This window comes from Siniperca chuatsi, linkage group LG3, assembly GCF_020085105.1.
Source record: "Siniperca chuatsi isolate FFG_IHB_CAS linkage group LG3, ASM2008510v1, whole genome shotgun sequence".
In the NCBI taxonomy this organism is placed as follows: domain Eukaryota; kingdom Metazoa; phylum Chordata; class Actinopteri; order Centrarchiformes; family Sinipercidae; genus Siniperca; species Siniperca chuatsi.
The window spans coordinates 6539706-6561702 of NC_058044.1; the positions used below are offsets into that span (position 1 = coordinate 6539706).

At 39.8% G+C, this 21997-nt stretch overlaps 2 protein-coding genes and 1 long non-coding RNA gene across 3 annotated transcripts in view; 1 reads left to right on the forward strand and 2 right to left on the reverse strand.

The window, feature by feature from the left end:
• Nucleotides 1–1858: 1858 nt before the first annotated feature.
• On the reverse strand, nucleotides 1859–11593 carry LOC122871873 (beta-1,3-galactosyltransferase 2-like). Its single transcript, XM_044187398.1, has 2 exons — nucleotides 11254–11593; nucleotides 1859–4510 (listed from the first exon to the last, which is right to left on the reverse strand). The coding sequence occupies exons 1-2, from the start codon at nucleotides 11295–11297 to the stop codon at nucleotides 3388–3390; spliced, it is 1167 nt and encodes a 388-aa protein (XP_044043333.1). The 5' UTR covers nucleotides 11298–11593; the 3' UTR covers nucleotides 1859–3387.
• Nucleotides 11594–15482: 3889 nt separating this feature from the next.
• Nucleotides 15483–19576, forward strand: LOC122871879. Its single transcript, XR_006376956.1, has 2 exons — nucleotides 15483–15590; nucleotides 16004–19576. It is a non-coding gene; the product is annotated as an uncharacterized LOC122871879 (long non-coding RNA).
• Nucleotides 17931–21997, reverse strand: part of LOC122871869 (zinc finger protein GLIS2-like) — a 31679-nt gene continuing 27612 nt past the window's right edge. Inside the window, exon 7 of the mRNA XM_044187384.1 lies at nucleotides 17931–21083. Coding sequence (XP_044043319.1) covers nucleotides 20416–21083 — 668 coding nt within the window. The 3' untranslated portion in view covers nucleotides 17931–20415. The remainder of the gene's footprint in view (nucleotides 21084–21997) is intronic.

Consider the following 21997-nt stretch of genomic DNA (forward strand, 5'->3'; position numbering starts at 1 on the left):
ACTTCCCATGATGCGCCTCTTTCCTCTCTCCTTCTCTCCCTCTCCTTCTGTATGCATTTTTATCCCATTACTGCATGTTACTAACTCGACATCTTCTCTCTCCCGTAGTTCTGTGTCCTTCTGTCGCTTTCAGCAGGTATTTCTGCCTCCGGAGCTGCAGAGACTGGATCTGTGGTTGTGGGCCACCTGCCTCCCCCGTGTTCCTGCTCGACAACTGCTACTACAGTTGTTGTTATTGTTACTAATACTGACATTATTTTTCCTATAGCTGTCATTCCTATTATTATTAATTTATTAATATTAACACTACAATTACTATTCCACCATCAAGTCTGGTTCTGTCCAAGGTTTCTGCCTCTTAAAGGAAGTTTTTTCTTGCCGCTGTCGCCAAATGCTTGCTCATGGTGGGATTTGTTGGGTCATGGTAAAAAATATTATAAAGAGTAAGGTCTAGACTTGCTCTATAAGAAGAGTGCAATGAGATAACTTCTGTTATGAATAAGCGCTATATAAATAAAATTGAATTGAATTGAATTGAGTTGGCGTGGTAGGCAGAAAAGGCAAGGCAGCTGGACAGGATACTGCAGAGATCAGGGGACCCACGATGGCTGCGATCACTGGAAGGAAAGTAAATCTGCAGCAGAGACAGACAAGGTCACACAGGAACAACAAGAAAAGGTGTACTGGTGATCATCAGCAGGAGGGAAAACCAGAGCGCCCAGGCCAGTACACACAGACACACACACACACCAAGACACACAGACACACACACCAAGAAACAAACAGAGGACTAACAAGGAACACAGGGAGGGGAGAGCAACACTAAAGTACACAAGGATATGAGGAGAGATGTGGCTAACTGTGACAAAATTTGACTTGCTTTTACTTTAATAGGCTTTTTCCACTGCAAATTTGGACTTTGCTTTGTGCCCAAACTTATTTCTCAGTAGATATTTATTTAAAAAGCAGGTCACATTTCCAAGGGAAAAATTTGTTGTTGTGTTCGCCTGAACTAGAACCGACCAGAGTCCCCTATTTTAAAATCAATGTTCTGAACATTACCCTTATTACTAAAAACTTTTTTTTTTTTCCTAACCACAAACACACTCAGCTGCCGGATGTTCAAACATCACGGTTTGATGAAGATAGGACAATATTATCTGGAAAGTGCAGTGATGCTTTTCGAGCGTTACCAGACAGGACACTTCAGACCTTGAATGTAACTTGATATGCTGTCCATGAATGTCATGTGCAAACAGAGGTGAAATAGCACACCCTGATGAATATATAAACCTGATGAAAAAGTAATGATGAAACATACAGTATTAGCTGTGCTAAATAAAGATTGCAAGAGCAACCTGCAGGTCCCGTGATGACATTTTAGGATTGTTGGAGACTTCTTTAAGTTGTTGTTGTTGGCAGTTGTTTTAAATGTTCTCCACTTGAAAATTATTTTCTGGACAGTGGAATGGCTGATTTCTAATTGTTTGGAAATATTTTTATATCCCTTCCCACACTCATACACATCTACAACCTTCTTTCCGAAGGCCTCAAAGAGCTCTTTTGATCTCGCCATGGTGACACCACAGCTCCAAAATCCTTTCTAACGATATTCTAATAATTTGCAACTGATGTGAGGCACTTGATTCTAGTTTTAGGCATTTTGCGTAGTAATAAATGTGGGGGTGTTCTAATATTTAACCTCACAAGAAAATTGCATTTCTATTAATTACATTTTACAGTTGTTTTGTTTTTTCAGTGTCATTTGTTTAGTCAGGTTTTCATGGTGTGTTCTATCTTTTTTCACATGACTGTATATGCATTACATAAAAGTAAAAACAAACTTAAAAATTCAATATAGATTTTTAAAGTTAGATTTTATTGCCATATAAACCATATTTGCAAGCAACTTGTCACAAACAGTGTTTACAGTGTAATATAATACCAGTAGTGTATTCAAAAGTTGTGACTTCTCCCTCTATATAACCAACATATATCTTACAAAGTATATTTCCTTTTACTATAGAAGGAAATTTGACTTGTGTAATCCTGCATTTGATTTCACATGTACTGTTTTAAAAGGATAAAATAAACAATTCAACAAAAAACTCTTTGTAAATTCTGAAATAATGTCATTATCATTTCATAAATGCAGTGCAAAAATAGTAAAGATGACATGTTATATGTTAAATAATGAGTTAATTGACAACATAGATTGTTTGTTTTTTTTTTTTTTTTTGGGGGGTTGTGTTTTGTTGTATCAGAGGGAATGAGGAAAATATCAATTAATTCTCCCATCTGATATTTCTCAGGCGTTTTGTTGTGTAAAAGAATGTTTTTCTCTCTGAATGTGCAATATATCAGGAGGGCAAAACCTTTATTCTCACATGTTCCTGACACAGTGATCTGCATATCATGTGCCTTTAGATTAAGTGGTGCGTCACAAGCTGTCTGTGACAAAGTCTGGTCAGATATAATGGCTGTAAGTGATTATATTCTAACAAGTAGTCATTGCCTGCTCTCTGGCACAGATTAAATAAATGCACTATATCATTGTTGCTGACTGAGAATTTTCTTCTTCAGCAGTTGACAATGACAACCTAAAGGGCTTTTAGAAGTATAAACAGAAAGTTGTGCCTCCAGCAAACAGTGACATGCCATTCTCAAAATTCTTCAAACACATTCCAACTTACTGTATAGCTACAATACACTGAATCCCTGAGAAAAGTCATCATAAAGCATTGCAGTGTCTTTGAAATTCTGTGATCTTCTGTTCTGCAACCAGTCCAGTTTTTAGCATTGCACCGGTGATGGCTGAAGCTAAAATTAAACTTCCTCATACCATTGTCCTTTGGGCCATATGTACGTGAATGGGTTATTACAAGATGCAGCTTCTCTTAAGAATTCCCTGTTGGTGTGAATGAAAATACCTCTACAGTATGTGGTTCAAGTGGTTTTTCCTTTCCTCTTTTAAAAAAAATTGACTAATTTCTACCTTCATGCAGCATTACTGCACCCTGCATGTCTGCCTTTGTAAACTTACAGGTACAACCAAGATACAAATAACACATGAACTGCTCATCGAAAGATAGCTACACAGCGACATTAGTGGTCAGAAACCTCAGGGTACCTTTAATTTCATAATTTCTTTTGTTGGCAACCCTAAGGAGTTTTAAATACACAAATACACAAAAGTCAAAAAATGGGCTTGACCATTTACACTGTATAATGCAGTTATTCTCTGTAACCTTTCCAAAATGGCAATCCCAATTATCATCTCTGAAATGAGGATGTATGAGAATTCTATACCAGAACAGTACAAATCTATAAATAAGTTAACCTCTCATTCCCTTCCACCCAATTGATTTCTCTCTGCATTTGTAGTTGTCATTGTCCACATGGTGGTCCAGGCTTCTTCAAGTCTGTCCAGTATTTCACCAACTCTTGTGAAGACCCAAGAATGTAGGTGATGACCTTTGAGTATTCACAGCGATCGTATCTTGTGTTATAGGCCTTGAACAGGGAGGGATTTGGCGGTGATGTGGGCGCAAGTCCTAGTTTTTTCATGCACATTCCAATATAAGCATCCTCTATATTAAAGGGTTTGATTGATTTTGAGGCCTCCACAAATTTTCCTGGAAGATCGTTGGAGAAGACATATCCCATGCCCAGAGTGTAGGTCGGGTATATGGGTCCTGGGTACATCTCCTCAGGGACATACCACTTTGAGTTCTTTGAACGTACAACTTGCCTGTTCCACATGAGCATCCCTGTCAGGTAGTTCAGCTTGGGGATGTCTGGCTTCTGTAGCATGATCACTAAATTGTCAATGTTAAGGAACATGTCAGAGTCAATCTTCATGGCGTATGCTGCTGTATTGCAGCGCGTGGCCAGCCAGTCCATGATCACCATGGTTTTGATGGTCAGATTGAGGTAAGAGTCCATAAAGTCACTCTGGATCAGGTCGTGGTGCTGCAGATTCTCCTGTTTGAGCTTCTCCTGCAGCTGCTCAAAATCAGCTCCTTCAGAGAAGCCTAACATGAACAGAGTAAGCACCACCTCGCCCTGAACCAATGTGTCATTGGCCCATGTCTGCCGGATGGCGTCCCGAGCTGCCACGTTTTTTGGTGCCACTGGAACCATCAGGACCAGGAAAGGGGTCTTGGTCTTGCACACCTCTGTGTTATCCATAACAAAGTGGTAGTTGCGTGGGTAGGCTTGGTGGTACTTAGTACCTGTAGGTGGTACAGTAGGGTGTTCTGTGGTTTCATGAAGTTTAACTCTGTGTTTTGGATGGATACGATAAGGAGGAGGTAGATTAACCTGATTGGTCAGATTGAAAAACATCTGGTAGTGCTCATGGAGTGGAAAGCTCTTCCACCATGTCAGAGAGCTGTCGGACATAACGTACACAAAAATTACGAAGATCCCTAGACAAAGCAGGAGCAGGTACTGGAACCAGGAGTGAAACAGAGGCTTCTTCTGATGAACCAGGCTCTCGACAAGTTGTCTAAAATGACAAGAAAGGCAAAGTTAAAACTGGTGTCAATGTATTGGGTAATGTAAACAGGAAGTAGAATGTTGTAATGGAGTCAGCTTTTTTTGCCTCTATTTCTAACTATCACTGGATTACTTTGATACTGAAGAAACTTAAAAACATGATGATTCTCAAGCAAATTCTGGAGTTATAAGCAACATCTTTATTTAAAAAAAAAAACTTCTAGCGGATTTATGGGCAATTATTCACAAACAGAAAGTGTAAGTCACACTGAATCTAAAAATATGTGCATCAGGTCTGTGTGTTCAGATTTGACTGATATATGACTCCGACTATGCCCTTTGTTTTTTATAACACCAGCATGCACCTGTCTCTTTCACCTCAAACTGTATCTTTGCCTCACCTCTCTCCCTCCGCCTCAGTTTGAAAACCTCTGGTCTAAAGAAACAACTTTGGGTTCAAACAAATCCCTAAAAGTGGAAAATAAGACATTTGTTCACTGCTCACTCCTACTTACAGCGAGGATTGGGAGTAACTTTAAAGAGTAGCTCTCAAGTGACAGCTGACCAAAAGACTAACACCTGGCATCTTTGATTAATCACAGGTGTGCTAAAATACATTATGGAGTGAGGAGGAAAGTCTGCTACAAGTAGAGGAGCTACAACAAAAAAACAACAGAATTATGGAAAACAAATGCAAATCCTACTTCACTCTCACTGCTGAGAAAAGTGAAAGGAGCAGCATAACATCCTAACAAGACTGCGCCTTAAGATTACAAGACAGCAGCTGCAACTGAATTGTAAATATCGCTGCAGATAATATATTGGTAATTGTCACCACTGTTATTTTGTACAGATATTCAAAATATGTCTCAGGAACTATGTGTTCACCTCAAAAGGAATGTGAAGATTTTATCCTTAAAGTGTCAGTTTGCCCCAAATCACAAAATTTGCAAAAACAGTAGCCATCATGGGCGGGGCCACAGGGGCATTGGCCCCAGCTGGCCCCATGCCGAACCTCCCTGTGTAAAGTGTGGCCCCCTAAATCAGAAAATCTTAGATCTGCCCCTGGTAGCCATGGAGATAATTAGGAGTTTTATCTGCTAAAGTCTGGAGATTTCTCTCTGAGATGAGGTGAATGTTATTTTGTTTGTAGTGCTTTGAATTTTTTTTTTAAATGTTTAACAGCAAAGTGTCTTTACAGAAACAATGTCCCTCTTGCTTTGGATCAGTTTTACATTACTACAACTACAGAAACAGTCCCATGACAACAGTTGACATTGTGTCTAGATATGACGGTGTAGTCCCTCATTCGTCCAGGAGTTGTTCACTGCTCACTCCTACTTACAGCGAGGATTGGGAGTAACTTTAAAGAGTAGCTCTCAAGTGACAGCTGACCAAAAGACTAACACCTGGCATCTTTGATTAATCACAGGTGTGCTAAAATACATACCTTTTCAATTGTGAAAAAATTGGACAGGAACTAGAAATTTAAGCTACTCTGTGTTACATAAGCCCTGCCCTCAGGAGGGAATCTGCCTGAGTATCTGTTAATAGCTAGTTTCACCTGAAACTGACCTAATAGTTTCCAAGATGGCCCAGTAATCAGTAATCAGGCCTATTGTTTTCTGGCTGCATCTACTTCACCTGATTAGCATGTGATTGGCGTGACCAAGGTGATAATACACTCTGATAGACTTTGGGCAGATTAAATCTCAGACCACCATTTCTGTTCAAAGAGGGGTTCTCTTTCTTCACAAAAATGGCTTCCTTGACGCCCCGTTCAAACCAACTCTTCTCTCTACTTAGAATCTTCACCTCGCTGTCTTCAAATGTGTGGTTTGTAGCTTTTAGATGCAAATGCACGGCGCTCTGTAATCCTGAGTTAGCGTGTCGTCTGTGCTGATAAAGTCTTTTGTGAAGTGGCTGTTTGGTCTGCTGTTTGCAGTTTTCCTCACTGCACTGAATGGAGTAGACAACATTGTTCTATTTCTGTGTGGGTAACTTGTCCTTAGGGTGAACGAGTTTCTGTCTTGAAGTGTTGCCTAGTTTAAAGAAAACAGGAACATCGTGTTGTCTAAAGATCCTTTGTAGTTTTTCTGACAGTCCAGATACATAAGGAATGGAGACACCGTTCCTTCTTGGAAAGGCATGTCCAGAATGCACTCTCAGCCTGTGGTTATCCTACTTGGGCTATCAACAAAGTTAAAAGAGCCAAAAAACAGGACAAAAGTGTAACAGAACCAAGAAGGAACGTCGTGAGCCGAAACGTCTTGATTCCGAAAACAGTGTCCAGATGACTACGACTGAAACCTTTTCTACGATTGTGTCTAGAGTAACAGGAATGCTGATTCTTGAAAGAAATGTTACTGTTGAATTTTTCTGACATTTGTTTTGAGCAGCACAAACATAATTCCATTCACCATGGCATTGCAGCGAATGCTCAAGTTTGTGAACTAACACTTTAAGTTTACATGTTTACTTTTATCTTTCACTTAAGATCACCTTTTATCTTTTAGCTGCTTTTAATTAGTTATGTAGGCTAATGTAATTATATAATTAGTTAAGTAAGCCATCACAAGTGCCCATTGCTTGGAGTTAAAAAAAACAAAAAGAAAAAAAACACAGAATTTCTCATTGGAAAGTTATAGATCTTGTCCTGATGTCCTGTTCATGTTGTTTTGCTTTGATTAAGATTTTGTTCATTTTCCTATATAATACAGCTGCACAGTGCATACTTTGGCCACAGTAAACCTTCATTAAAAAGCAAGAGTAAAGCATTTTAAATGTTTGACAGCAGAATAGCTGTCCATTAACCAATTAGTCAAAAATTAATCTGCAACTATTTTGGTAATCGGTTAATCATCCATGTTGTTTTTCAAGCAAAAAAATGCCAAAAAGCTGATGCAAGGTCTAAAGTACCAGAATGTGTTGCTTTTCTTAACGTTACAGTAAATATTTTGGGTTTTGGTCAGACTAAACAAGACATTTGAAGAGGTCACCCTGGACTCTGGTAAACTGGTTTTACTGGGGGGGGTTCCTCATGTTTCAAAAAAATACAGAAACTTATATTATTTTTTTGTTGCCTATTTATTAATTCCTTTCATGATTTGTCTATTTATATATAGTGCTCCTTTATGTATTAATTTATTCATTTCCGTGTCATTTTTGGGCCCTGACAGTAATTAAGAAAACAGTAGACAAAACACAAGGTACAAGCTTAGTGCCTGGTATTTTCTACAGTATTTGTTTGGCCAAGCATCAAAATAACCCAAGTTCCCAAGGCTGGATTACTAACTAGGCAAAGTGAGCAACTGCCCCAGACCCACAGATGCCCCATTATTCCCAAATTCACTGCATGTCATTTGATTTTGGTTGATTAATTGCACATTTGTTGGGGATTTTGTATCACATAAGTGCAATATCAATTAAGGAAGGTCCTGCATTATTCGCTAATTTTGTGGCCTTGTTTTGTAGAGGGGCCCTGCGTAAAAAAATCTTTATATAAATCATTATCTTGGTTTATATTGTGTTCATATGGTGCATATTTCTACATAAAGTTGTGTTTAATCAAATTACGACAACCTAAACGGACATGCAGAAAACCTGTTATTCCAGCAAAACACGCACTGGTTGTTTTCTGGGCCTCTAATCTGGCCATGCAAATTCCATATATTCTTTTGTCATAATCATGGCTGGATTAACCTGTTACCTGTGCAGAATTTGCTGTGAGGCCCCACTGACCCCCCCCACCTATACCACCTTCTGAATATTTACCCTGCCGCCTCCAAGTTCCCAGTAAGTCAACCAGATCTCCTAAATATGTCTTAGTTTGTATGTGTAGCTAATAATGCAGGTACTTGATGTAAAGTATGATATTGTACTTTAATAGAACATTTAATCAAACTGCAAAAACTTCCCACTTGAACTCCAGTTGGTAATTCAGCCTTGGTCATAATATTAATAACTAATAGACTTAATGTACAGTGCATCCGGAAAGTATTCACAGCGCTTCACTTTTTCCACATTTTGTTATGTTACAGCCTTATTCCAAAATGGATTAAATTCATTATTTTCCTCAAAATTCTACAATCAATACCCCATAATGACAATGTGAAAGAAGTTTGTTTGAAATCTTTGCAAATTTATTAAAAATATAAATGAAAAAATCGCATGTACATAAGTATTCACAGCCTTTGCCATGACACTCAAAAGTGAGCTCAGGTGCATCCTGTTTCTACAACTTGACTGGAGTAGACCTGTGGTAAACTCAGTTGATTGGACATGATTTGGAAAGCCACACACCGGTCTATATGAGGTCCCACAGTTAACAGTGCATGTCAGAGCACAAACCAAGCCATGAAGTCCAAGGAATTGTCTGTAGACCTCCGAGACAGGATTGTATCGAGGCACAGATCTGGGGAAGGGTACAGAAACATTTCTGCAGCATTGAAGGTCCCAATCAGCACAATGGCCTCCATCATCCGTAAACGGAAGAAGTTTGGAACCACCAGGACTCTTCCTAGAGCCGGCCGCCCGGCCAAACTGAGCAATCAGGGGAGAAGGGCCTTAGTCAGGGAGGTGACCAAGAACCTGATGGTCACTCTGACAGAGCTCCAGGGTTTCTCTGTAGAGAAAGGAGAACCTGCCAGAAGAACAACCATCTCTGCAGCACTCCACCAATCAGGCCTGTATGGTGGAGGGGCCAGACGGAAGCCAGTCCTCGGTAAACGGCACATGACAGCCCGCCTGGAGTTTGCCAAAAGGCACCTGAAGGAATCTCAGACCATGAGAAACAAAATTCTCTGGTCTGATGAAACAAAGATTGAACTCTTTGGCCTGAATAGCAAGCATCACGTCTGGAGGAAACCATGCACCGCTCATCACCTGGACAATACCATCCCTACAGTGAAGCATGGTGGTGGCAGCATCATGCTGTGGGGATGTTTTTCAGCGGCAGGAGCTGGGAGACTAGTCAGGATCGAGGGAAAGATGAATGCTGCAATGTACAGAGACATCCTTGATGAAAAAAACCTGCTCCAGAGCGCTCTGGACCTCAGACTGGGGCAAAGGTTCATCTTCCAACAGGACAACAACCCTAAGCACACAGCCAAGATAACAAAGGAGTGGCTACGGGACAACTCTGTGAATGTCCTCGAATGGCCCAGCCAGACCTCCGACTTGAACCTGACTGAACATCTCTGGAGAGATCTGAAAATGGCTGTGCACCGACGCTTCCCATCCAACCTGAGGGAACTTGAGAGGTCCTGCAAAGAAAAATGGGAGAAACTGCCCAAAAATAGGTGTGCCAAGTTTGTAGCATTATACTCAAAAAGACTTGAGGCTGTAATTGGTGCCAAAGGTGCTTCAACAATGTATGTACATGTGATTTTTTTTAAATTTTTAATAAATTTGCAAAGATTTCAAACAAACTTCTTTCACGTTGTCATTTTGGGGTATTGTTTGTAGAATTTTGAGGAAAATAATTTAATCTATTTTAAAATAAGGCTGTAACATAGCAAAATGTGGAAAAAGTGAATACTTTCCAGATGCACTGTAAGTACTTATTGTTATAATAATAATTATAGTGATGAATATTTTTGTTTTAGTGTCGGACACCCAAAGGTGCCCAAGACACCACTTACATTACCACCAGAGTCAACAGCAAACTAAAAGGAAAGCAAGGCAATACTGTATACATAGGCTATGTGTCAGATATAGATTTAACAAACTGAACATAACTACAACACAATCCCAGTCCAGAGGCGTTTGACACATAGCTCTTGGGACATTTTAATAACCTAATAATTTCTATCATTATCTTTATTAATAGTATAAATATCGTTGAGTATTATTTCACAACATCAAAGAACACAAATTATGTACAGTTACCCCTAATTTAGTTTTTACTTGGAGACTTTTACAGTATGACTATACTGTAAAATGCACCGTTTATGGGAAGGACAAGTAACAACCTCCAGTGCTGTCAGAGACTCTGGGAGAACCAGGAATTATCAAAATAAAGCCACATTATATCAAACAACAGCTAAAGTTTGAGGGCTCGGAGCTGACAGTGGCACACCTCGCCACAGGCAGAGAGAGACGGGAGGAAATGTGAGTTGTGTTTGTGGCTACAGAAAAATTAACTTTTTGGCTGGGTGTGTCCTACATGTTGAACATCGCTTAAAATCAAATATAGCACGTTTGAAAATAATTGTGTCCTCAGCTCTGCAAAGGCGAGCAGGTAGCCGAGTGATGCGCTTGTGTGTAAAATACGCACCTGATGCAACTGATTTTTAAAATAACTCCCATGGTTGTTTGGACTAGAATTTTTTTTTTCTTTGCGGTTACTTCTGAAAAAAAAGCTTGTGTTTCTCTTTGTTTCTACATTTCAATTCTACTTGGAAATTCAGACAGTCCAGTCAGCTGATAAGCAGTCGCAATATTCATTTAATTTCATCAAGGTAAAGTTAATTTGTCTTATGTTAAGTGGTAACTGTGGGATACTAATACCAATATGTGACGTTTCTACAATATTTCTAATCCACCTAAAATAGTTAAAACCGATAGAGTCGGTGTAATCTGTGCGTCATGTTCATCAAACCAAGCCAAAAACGTGAACTTCATTCAATCTTCACGCTGATGGTCTGCACTGGACTAAATGTCTGATTTAGTTTGAAGGGAGTTAAATGAATCCAGAAATACTTATATATATATTGATCCCCGAGGGGAAACTCTTTATTATTATTCCCTTACCTTTTCAGCCCGTTTCCACCTGAGCCAGTCTCTGGATCCCCCATGACTGCCGCGACGCTTCCCTCCTGTTTCCCCCTGAAGCTTTGCGCGATGAAGTTGATTATTCAAGTATGAGTATGTTATTAACTAACCATAACTTCCACGCATCATGCAACTGTTCTGCTGTCCTCGGAAATAAACTGAAAGACGGCAATTAGAAAGAGAGAGAGAGAGAGAGAGAGAGAGAGAGAGAGAGAGAGACTTGGAGAGGAGGGAGGGAGTCGCGTTTCCATCCAAAGTTCCCGGAACCTTTATTCCAAGAAGCTATTTGTTCAAGGAACTCTAACTTCCTTCAGCCCATTGTTGACCCGCCAAGACTAGTCAAAAATATTAGGTTTCACCCATCACACAGCAATTCAGCATAATTACCTTTGCTTTTGAACCTTTGCGCTCTCACCTGTTTTAAATACTGAGCTTACAGGTGTATTATGATGAAATTGAGAGCCACTGCTTCCTCAGAGCCTTGTAAATATTAGCATATGGTAACATCAGTATTACATGTCTTTTTACATATATAGAGCCACTATACACGCATTTGTTTCCACAACTATTTATTTATCTGCAGAAATATAAATGTGCAAAACACAGTATTTGTGTGCTTCAGCAGGAGACATGGGACGAAGGCTGCTGTTGGTCGCAGAAGTTAACACACTAGTCTCCGCAGCCTGCAGTTCATATATGTATGTGTATGTATGATCGATTTAGACAAGCCCTGCCTTAACGAACACCACGATTCTACACCATGAGCGGTTAGCATAAGCGGTTGGCTTTAGCATGTAGCTTAAGTTAGCTTTTGGCTAAGGTAGCAATAGCATGACAACAATTAATGTTATAGCATTTAACAAGCATCATACCTTCAACCGACTGGTCATCCGTCTCCGTGTCTTCCACCACGGCAAGGAGCTGAGCCGCTGCGCCAGAGAAGGCTGGCCTGGTCAAACAACTTTCTGCTCCGCCAGTCGGACCTCGACCAATCAGACATACCCACCGAGCAGGAACCTTTTGGGGGGTAAAATAATGTCCCTGGATCTTAATTTAGACCTTGGTCCCTGCGGTGGAAACACACTGAGTTCCTCCAAAGGTTCCTCGTCCCTGGGGAGAGTTCCTGCGGTGGAAACGTGCTAAATTCCTCCAAAGGTTCCTAGTCCTTGGGGAAAGTTCCTGCGGTGGAAACGTGCTGAGTTCCTCCAAAGGTTCCTAGTCCTTGGGGAAAGTTCCTGCGGTGGAAATGCAGCTATTGTGTCTCCCTTTGCACCTTCTATCGACAACTTTACAGACTTTGTCTTGTGGAGCAAGGCTTGTTTTACACACACACACAAAGACTATGACGGTGCCTCAGGAAACAAAAAAAAAGAATTCTGGTTTAGATATCCCCCCAAATTAAAACCAGCTCATCCTTCGACCAACTCAACTAAACTGTAATTTGATGCAGTCATGCAGTCTTTTTGGTATTTTCTATAAGATTGTGTGTGTGTGTGTGTGTGTGTGTGTGTGTGTGTGTGTGTGTGTGTGTGTGAGCGAGAGGAGGAGGAAGGGGCTTTACCACAGTAGGCTAATTAAGCAGAAGGGAGAGGAGACACATTCCTGTTGACGTTGAAGGTGGGAATACCACACTATAGTTTAGTTTATTTGACACAAGTTCAAATAGTAAATATCAGCATATAAGACATTGTCAGGGATAACACAACAAAGTCCAGGACATATTTCCATCATGGTCCCAGATGTTCTGTCAGACTGTCCTCGCCACTAGTGATGGGAATTATGGCTCTTTGAAGAGAGGGATCTTATGGCTCCGTTCTTTTCCAAAAGCCAGCTCTTTGGGCTCCCAAACGGCTCTTCATTTAGTACCACTTCTGCTGGTCACTGCCTAAGTTACATTCTTATTTGTTGCAAAAAATAAATATGCAAGATTCTTCATCTGCAGTACATAGAACTATTCTGTCATATTGATGGTTAAAAAGTGGGAGTCAAGAATAACTCAAAGTCAATTTTATGTTGAATACATACTCTGAAAGCGTGTGATCATGTGCCAGGGGAAAATATATATTTTTTAAAGGAATAATGTAACATTTTGGAAAACACACTTATTCACGCTCTTGCTGAGAGTGACATGAGATGATCAATACTACTCTCATGTTTGCATAGTAAATATGAAGCTACAGTCAGTTGGCTTAGCTTAGCTAGAAACAGGGTGAAACAGCTAGCCTGGCTCTGTCCAAAGGTAACAAAATTTGCCTGCCTACACCTCTAAAACTCTTTCTATTAATATGGACTATTTCTTGGCTGAATCCAGTTGTCAGGCAGCAAGAGAAGAGTCCAGAAAGTTAATGGTCCCAGTCCGAACTCTCAGCAAAAAATGAGTGTGTATTTCCCAAAATGTGAAGTACTCTTTTAAGTATGGGCAGGGCCACTATTATGCTCAAGGCCTTGATGTCAATGTGAGTATTATGGGATCCACTCTAATTTCATTATCTACAGTCACTCAAGCTTTACCTACAGTGCATCATGTTTCCTCTTTGTGTTTTTTATAGAAATGTTGATATGAATTGGCAAAGAAGATTGGAATCTAATGGCTTCATGTTTTAATGCTGATGGAGGACACTGTCGTCCTGGCAACATCAAGAGGGAATTACTGGGAAAACTAATGTTTAGTGCTAATTAGCTAATGTTAGCATGGTTGCACACTAAACTAAAATGGTGAGCATGTTAGCATTTAGCTCAAAGTGCCCCTGTGACTAAGTACAGCCTCACAGAGCTGCCAGCATGGCTGTATACTTTTATAGTATCTGTCAGTCATTTACTGCTAAACTGGGGAAGTTCCCCTGTAAACAATCCCAGAACAGAACAACGGCAACAGGCGACTGTCCAAAGTGTAAACTGCTCTCTGTTATTATGTTTAACCAGCTGATCACAAATGACCAACCCCAATCGGACATCTTGAATATGGTCTCTTTTCATACATTCTATACATGGAAACACACTCATCTCATAAAACTATCACTTCATTACATAAATATATTGTGTAACACTTTTCGCCTTCCATGATATGGCAACAGCTCCCGTGAGTCTGTGTAAACCATGCCATTACCACATGATACATTTGTCCATAAAAGGAAATGCATCTGTGAGCAGAGTCTAAAGGGAAGTCTTTTTGTTTATCTTCTTTGTCAAAGAGGTACAGTGCACTGGAAAACTACCATCATTTACCTGATGTTCTGTTTACTATAACCACACTATCCACGTCTCCATGCTGGGCTTTAAATTTAAAACTGCCGATCCCGTATTATAGTGTTGAAGTTCAAACTGTGACAATTTCCAGAAATGTTAAGATAGAAATTTCTATCTCAAAGTATGTCTGTGACTGTCTGTGAACCGCATCAGTGTGGTTGTCTGACAAATCAAAATTACAAAATTACTTTGTTTCAACTAAACTGAACCACAATATGGCCAATTTTCAGAAGTCAAACACGACAGAACTGAGCTTTAAGCTGCTAAGGCCAAGAAGTAGGCTATAACCACAGCCGTTTGTTTATGAAAGAGTCTATGCATTAAACCACACTTGTATCGGTATTAATATAATAATAATAATAAACTTTATTTATATAGCACCATTCCAAAACGAGATTTACAAGGTGCTTTACAGGGTAAAAACAACAAACAACAGGAATCATGATAGCGTTAAACATAAAAACACTAAGAGCAATACATAAAAGACAGTAATAAAACATAACAATAAAACAATAAGACAAATGGTGTGGGAAGGTAAGATAGAGGATCACAGGAAGGCTAGACTATAAAAATGCATTTTTAAGAAGAGACTTAAATGAAGAGATTTAGAGACTCAGCCATCCTAATTTCCTCTGGAAGGTTGTTCCAAAGTCTGGGGGCCCTGATGGCAACTGCTGGTATTGCTAACTAACAAAAGGGAAAGAAGTTATTGTGTCTATATTTTTTGTTCTGCTGTCATTGTGGCAAACTTTAAGAAATTGATTAGAAAGAGCCTTTGACAGCTACAATTTTTTCAAATGTTTGCCATACACATTAGTGTGGACATATCCTTGGGAAAGTACAAGGTGGAGAATTCAAGTTCTTTAAGCTTACATTGTGTAACGTTTAATGTGAGTTGTGTAAGTTTTGCTCATACTGCCAAAATTAAATTATATCTGTGGTTTTTGCTTTTCTGCACATTTCAGTCAGTCACTGCGCTCGTCAGCATCTTTCCAGCTGCTGCGGGCAGCTGTTTTCAGCACAAAAGCTCTGATAAACCTACCTACCCACTATCTACGCTCTCTTCTCAGGTATGAAAAGAAAAAATGTTCATTGTAATGGTTGACTTCTTTGACACATTACCTTTATATTGTGCACGAGCTGGCTCTGTTAGCAGCACCGCTAACACCTTTATTGTTATGCACCAAATAATTGCATCCTTTATGATCAAAGTATCATGGTGCAGTCAGCTGAATTTCGCCAGGTAAAATTTACTCACACAATGTGGCAAAAACCCGGCAGGACAGGATATACCATGGGTGGATTCCTAGGCATAAATTGCAGGAGCCAGCATGGCTAGCAGGCTAACAGAAGTCCACAAAGTTGTAAATTATACAGCTTTTTATCACTTTTGCAATTAACTTCCATCATTGTCCTTGCAGCTCTTGGTCGTGGTTAAGCAGTGTCCTCACTTTTCTGCTTCTTGTAATATTTTTCCATGCAGTTATATATGGAGGAGCATCGCAATTTCACGTCAAAGTTCAATCAGCTTGAACTCTGCATGAAAGGTCAGCTCACGACGGGAAGTGAATACTCATCCTGTTCCTCAATTAATTGAATGTGAAGCGAAATCCGGTGTGACCGCAGCTTTAAAGGTACCACGTGGAGTCTTTTTAAAGAGCAGATGTACAGTATGTATGTACATCTATTTGAATGCACAGCATGTTGATGACCCGATACACAGCTAGAAAACATGGATGTAAAGACTGCTGGTTCTAAAACTTGGCTTTTCAAATATGAGGAAGGACTTGCATTCAACGTGTTTGTTACTAACTTTGTAACTTTGTAACTTTATCTTTTTTTTAATTGTATGTGTTTGTAGTTTCTGGAGAAAATCCTCACACCATGGCTATTTTTTGAAATGTGAAATGAAGTTGGTTGTACATTATTGTGTTATTAATGTATTTAATTTACACTAATAATGTATAGGGTATATAGAAAGTAACAACATCAACCTGCTACCAAAGAATCCAGTTGAGCAGGAAGTTTGCAAATTATGCAGTCCTAAATGTGTGTTGTTTTCTTTTGTAGATCAAGTTTCTTCTGTACATGAAAAACCTGTTAACACATTACCATGATAAGTGAGGCATTTCTACCCCCATGTCAGCACTCCAGGTAATTCAACGTGGTGCACCTGAACCATAGTCTTTTTCTCACTGGATCTATTAATAGCAGTTTGTTACAACTGGTTGCTTTTTAGTTCCTGATAGTCTAGTTCGGCATTTTGTGAAATATGTGTATTCACTTTCTTGCCAAGTTTTAGATGAGATGTATCATGTTTTACAGTACCTCTAAAGCTCACAGATTAACACGTTATATTTAATTTGTTTGATCTGTACAAACACCAAAGTGTAAAATTGACAATTTGGGGTTTAACGGGGGGTTAGATTAATGTTGGGGACTATTTCTTGACTGGGAGCAGTAACTTCCTGGAATCTTGTCATCACTGTGAGGTTTGAGGCAACTAGCGGGGCTCCAGGAAAGTTGGAAGGCAGACTTTGTTACTGGGACAGAGCCAGGCTAGCTGTTAACCCGTTTCCACTCTTTATGCTAGGCTAATGCTAACTGGCTGCTTGCAGTAGCTTCATATTTAATAGACAGATATGAGAGTGGTATCAATCTTCTCGTCTACTCTCAGGAAGAACGCAAATAAGCATATTTCCCAAAATGTCAAACTTTTGAACTTTAAAACTACTGAACCTGAAACAATAGAAATCAAACCAGCAAATGACAGCTGAAAGCAGCTGAAATGAAATTCCAACTGAAAGTGAAACAAGTGGTCTTAATAAATGAAAAAAAACTCAAACAAAGACATTAGAAAAAATGCCACATACTTACAAATGTGTCTTAGGCCAATGAAATGAAGTGAAACCAAAAAAACAAATACTCGCTTTATATTATAATTATATAATAATAATAATTATTATTATTATTATTATTATTATTATAAGTTGTAATGCAACTCTGACCTATTGTGAATCCATCTTTTATTATTTATGTGGAGCTATTTAGCAGAGTTTCAGGAGCAGGACCGCACCTCAATCACACCACTTCCAGCATTCCCATGAATACCCACCTAAACCATCTCCTCCTCCTCTTTCGCTCTTGTATTCTGCGCCCATCCCTCCCACGTCCCCCATCCTTGCTAGTGAATTATCGGTTATATTTTTTAGACTAACTTCTTAACTTTTTCTGTTTCTCAGTTTTTGTTTTATTTTCATTTTGCTTGTTTTTGGTTCATCTTTGCAATTACATCCGTGAGTTATTTTTTCCAAAGTTCTACAGGAAATTGAAAGGCAGGTTTTCCCACACACAGACACACACAGCATGAGATGTACTGACATCAGAACACAACAGGAGAGAGACCAGGCTTTTATTTTCATTTGTTGTTTATTGACGTAGAGTCATTGTCAGAGTCGACGTCCTTGGAAAGTGTTGCAGTGGCCCTGATGTACAAATCACATCTGTTGTCAAGTTATTAAATTTCAGTTTTCTAAAATGTAATGAAAAGTACATTTATACACTTTACATTTGTGTAAATATTTTTCATATAGTGTGTGATATATTTGGGTTGAAACACAAGGCACTTGGACACCTTTTGAAATACTGATTAGGATAGATCAATGTGCAAACAAGAATACAAGATAATTCAACACAGATACTGGCCACATGTGGCCATTGTCAAACATTCACCCTTCAAAAATACTCGAGAGACAGTTTTTTAAATCATTGTTTGGCCATTTCTTGTGTACCTTTTTTCTGTTTTCACATTCATATGAAGCAAATGTGTACTCATTATTGCCTAATACACACCTTTGTCTACCTTGCTCCTACTTGACTGTTGTCCTCAGGTGGTCTTGTCTAAATGGCAGGGCTGATCGTGTCTAGATCATTGTCTTGGAATGATTAATAGAGTAAGGAATTAGCTAGGATAAACAGCAAGCAAAGCAGTTAACCTCAAACCTACATTCAGTTGCGTCAACACAGTTTTTCTTCGTCTTGCGACTTGAAAAATCACATGGTCAAACAGAAAGCTCTGTGTGGATCATAATCTTTCGTCACACATCGTAGTGTCGTAAGTGTCCCAAACTAATCTGAGTCAAGGTCTCTCTGAGTTAAAACAAACAACAGAGCAGCTGACAGCCACACTGAAATTACAAATCATGATGCGTGGCATTAGGCCTCAGGAGGTTCGGCTTTCCTCGAGGGGGCTGAATATTTTGTATGCTGTAGACCTGAAAATGAAGCAGGTAAAGGGGTCATCTCAGGTGCACCTGTTGCACATGACCACTAATGTACCAGATTAAATCCACAGACACCTTCTTTAAGTTTAAGTAAGACATCGAAGGGTTTAATTCCAAATCGCCTTAAATCCATTTTATGACAAGGCGACAAAGACACATAATTATCTTCTCTATAATTTGTAAACAGCTAAAACAGTAAAATAACAAAAGAAATGTGTTTTTAATGTCAGCCATCCTTTTATCGAAGTTGATGTTGAATTTTTCAAATGATTGATATCTTATTAAAAGATTTAACCCTTTAATTGCACAAACTTTGCCTGAAGGAAAAATATAGGTGGATGTAACAAAGGTAGATCTTAACGATGTCTACAACGCGTATTGTTCAATGTTACATTCAATGATTGTGTGTGGACTGTATTTCTCATTGCTCCCCATAACCCTGCTTTTTCCCATATTTATTTATGAGTAAAAATGGGTCTGTGGAAGCAGTGAGTGGGGGTTGTCAAACATAAAAACTACAACATGGTTAGTGCACCTGCTCTTCACCTGGCTGAGTAAATTTAATACAGGTGATTGTCCACTGTAAAATGTTTTTTGATCATGAAGTCAAGGTGTAGATGAACAGGATGGGTGAATCAAGGAATATTAAAGGGTCAGTTCACCTAAATCACACTTTTTTTTTTTCTTTTTTTTTTACTTTTTGTGGTATCAAGCCATGCATATAGATGTGGTTTTGTGTCTCGAGATTTTGAGATACTCACTAAAACATCTGTCACCACCTTGATATATAGGTTAATGTCATTTTTGCAGGTACTTGGTCATAACGCAAAGTACTGGACAAATTGAAATGTTGACCTGATCTGTCTGTAGTATTCCTCCATTAGTGACCATGAATGTTGATACAAAATTTAATGGCAATCCATCCAATAGTTGTTGAGATATTTCAGTCTGTACCAAAGCGTTGGACCGTCTGTCCGACAGGCATTGCTATACCTAGAGTGGCTAGAAATTACATTTAAAAATCTCATTGCAAAGTAGTTCCAATAAAGAAACAGTTCTCAGAGAGGACTGTGGATCATCCAAAATAACAGGGACTTTGTTTGTGGAAAGACAAGTTATAGTATAGTAGAGAATTTTTCAAATGTCCTTTTTAATGCTGTTTTCAGCAGGAATCACAAAATGTCAGATAAAATGGATCTGCATGGCCAGATACCACTATGGGTAATTTTAGATTTTTTCTTTGTAATTTGGGTGAATTGACCTTTCAACATTTAAGACAGCTGAAACATAATGGTGCAAAAACGTCTTGCAACCCATCACTCAAAGGTCTTGTTTAGGTTTTGTACACTCAACACAAAGACTTATGTACTTTTCAGTCTGTCTTCAGTTTTGTCTCGGCTGGAATGACTGAAGTGCTTTTTATGGCTCTGCAGGTGACAGCGACCCTCACATGCACGCGCACACCCACACATACACACTCATCATAGTGTGAATGTGTATATGTCTGTGAACACACACACAAAGACATACATGCATGCAAACAGGGATACAGAAAAACACAAACACACACTCCCTGGTTCAATCTGGTTCTATGCATGGCTGAGTGCACATCCTAGCTGACAACAGCTGGTTTGAGGAGGAGTGCCCTCGGGGGAACAACCACCCAGGACAAAGCGTCGCTTCGTCCGGGCCCCACCCCCGCAGACAGGTTCAACACTTCCTGCTCCTCTCCTTCCTCCTCTTCCTCTTCCGTGTCCTTGCCTGCCATTTGCCCCAGACCTCCCAGAGCTCCCAGCCCCAACATCGATGCAGCTGAAAGTCCAAAGTGTATAAGAGAGTCTGAGAGGCCGAGCTGCCCCATGCTGCTGCCACCTCCTCCACCTACGGAGAAAAGTGGTCCCCCGGGGTGGCCCAGGGTTCTGGCGTGGCAGAAAGCAGAGAGAGGCAAAGAGGTCCCAAGGCCCCCAAGAAGAGCTGCAGCAACCCCAGGGATGATGATATGGGCCCCGCCTACAGATGGCAGTTCAGCGGCGCTCTGGTGCCCGTGGAGGCCCAGCCCCGTCCCCAGCCTGCTTGTGGCGCCTTGCTCCTGGGCAAAGTGCCCATGGGCTTTGATGTGCTTGCGTAGCGAACTGGGATCGGTGTAGCGCTTCAGGCAGCCTGCCATCTTGCAGTAGTACGGCTTGTCAACGTAGTGTGTACGGGTGTGTTTGAAGCGGTCGCTAGAGTTGGAGTAACGTTTGCTGCAGCCTTCATAAGGGCAGATGTAGGGTTTTTCTCCTAGAGGAGGAAAAAGAGAGAGACAAGGACAAAAGAAACGAGAGTCAGAGGGAGGGAGAATGAATAAATTACATGATTACAGTATAAATACAAACAAAGCCTTAGAAGCCTGGTTTGAATAGGTTTCACTGCAGGTGTAAGAGCCATAGAAAGCTATATTCAGTAATATGTTGTGAGAAAACATTTTGAAATTCTGCGCTACTATGTGAACTTATTATGTGTGTAAATTTATGATGCTTACTTCAATGGAAATCTGTTGGCATTGTGGCCAATAGCAATAGAAACTGGCTGTACAGCAAGATAGTTTTTTTTTTGATCAGGACACCTGAATCCAACACTTCCCATAATGCAACTGGAAAGCATATTTTTGTTAGACCCGCCCCACAACTATTTGTAACGTAGGCTTTATGTTAGAAATTACATTCAGACGGTCATTTATAATGTTCGGTTTCCTACCACTGCACAAACTACTGCCCTACTGTCCCACTGTATTCTTCACCCTGAGGTGCACTGAGGGAGGGTGGTAAACAACTAGCAAATGCAAAACTAAGAGTTCTTCTCTTTACATGAACAAACAGGCTTTCATAAATGTATTGTCTGTGTGCCTCCTGACAGTTCCTGGTATACATATCAAGGTAACAGAAGAAAGGTTTCAAACCCAGCTCATTGGTAACAACGAGTGACAAAGTCAATAAAGCTAAAGTCACATGGCACAATTTCACAAGGCTTCCTGCATTAAGCTATGCCACCGTGTGAAATACATATTTGCACAAGCTGTGTACTGTGTAAAGGTACTTCATTCGTGGGTGGGGAGAGACTCATTTATCGGGAGCTTTCAATTGCTTCAAGACAAAAAGGTCGTGTTGCAATGCATGCCTTATTTGTACCATTTGTATAACTTTTATGGTGTCAGT

Coding starts and splice junctions, on each gene's coding strand:
- LOC122871873 (XM_044187398.1), bottom strand. CDS start 11,297: ATGGGGGATCCAGAGACTGGCTCAGGTGGAAACGGGCTGAAAAG. Junction 4,511..11,253: donor GGTGGAAACGGGCTGAAAAG/GTAAGGGAATAA, acceptor TTGTCATTTTAG/ACAACTTGTCGAGAGCCTGG.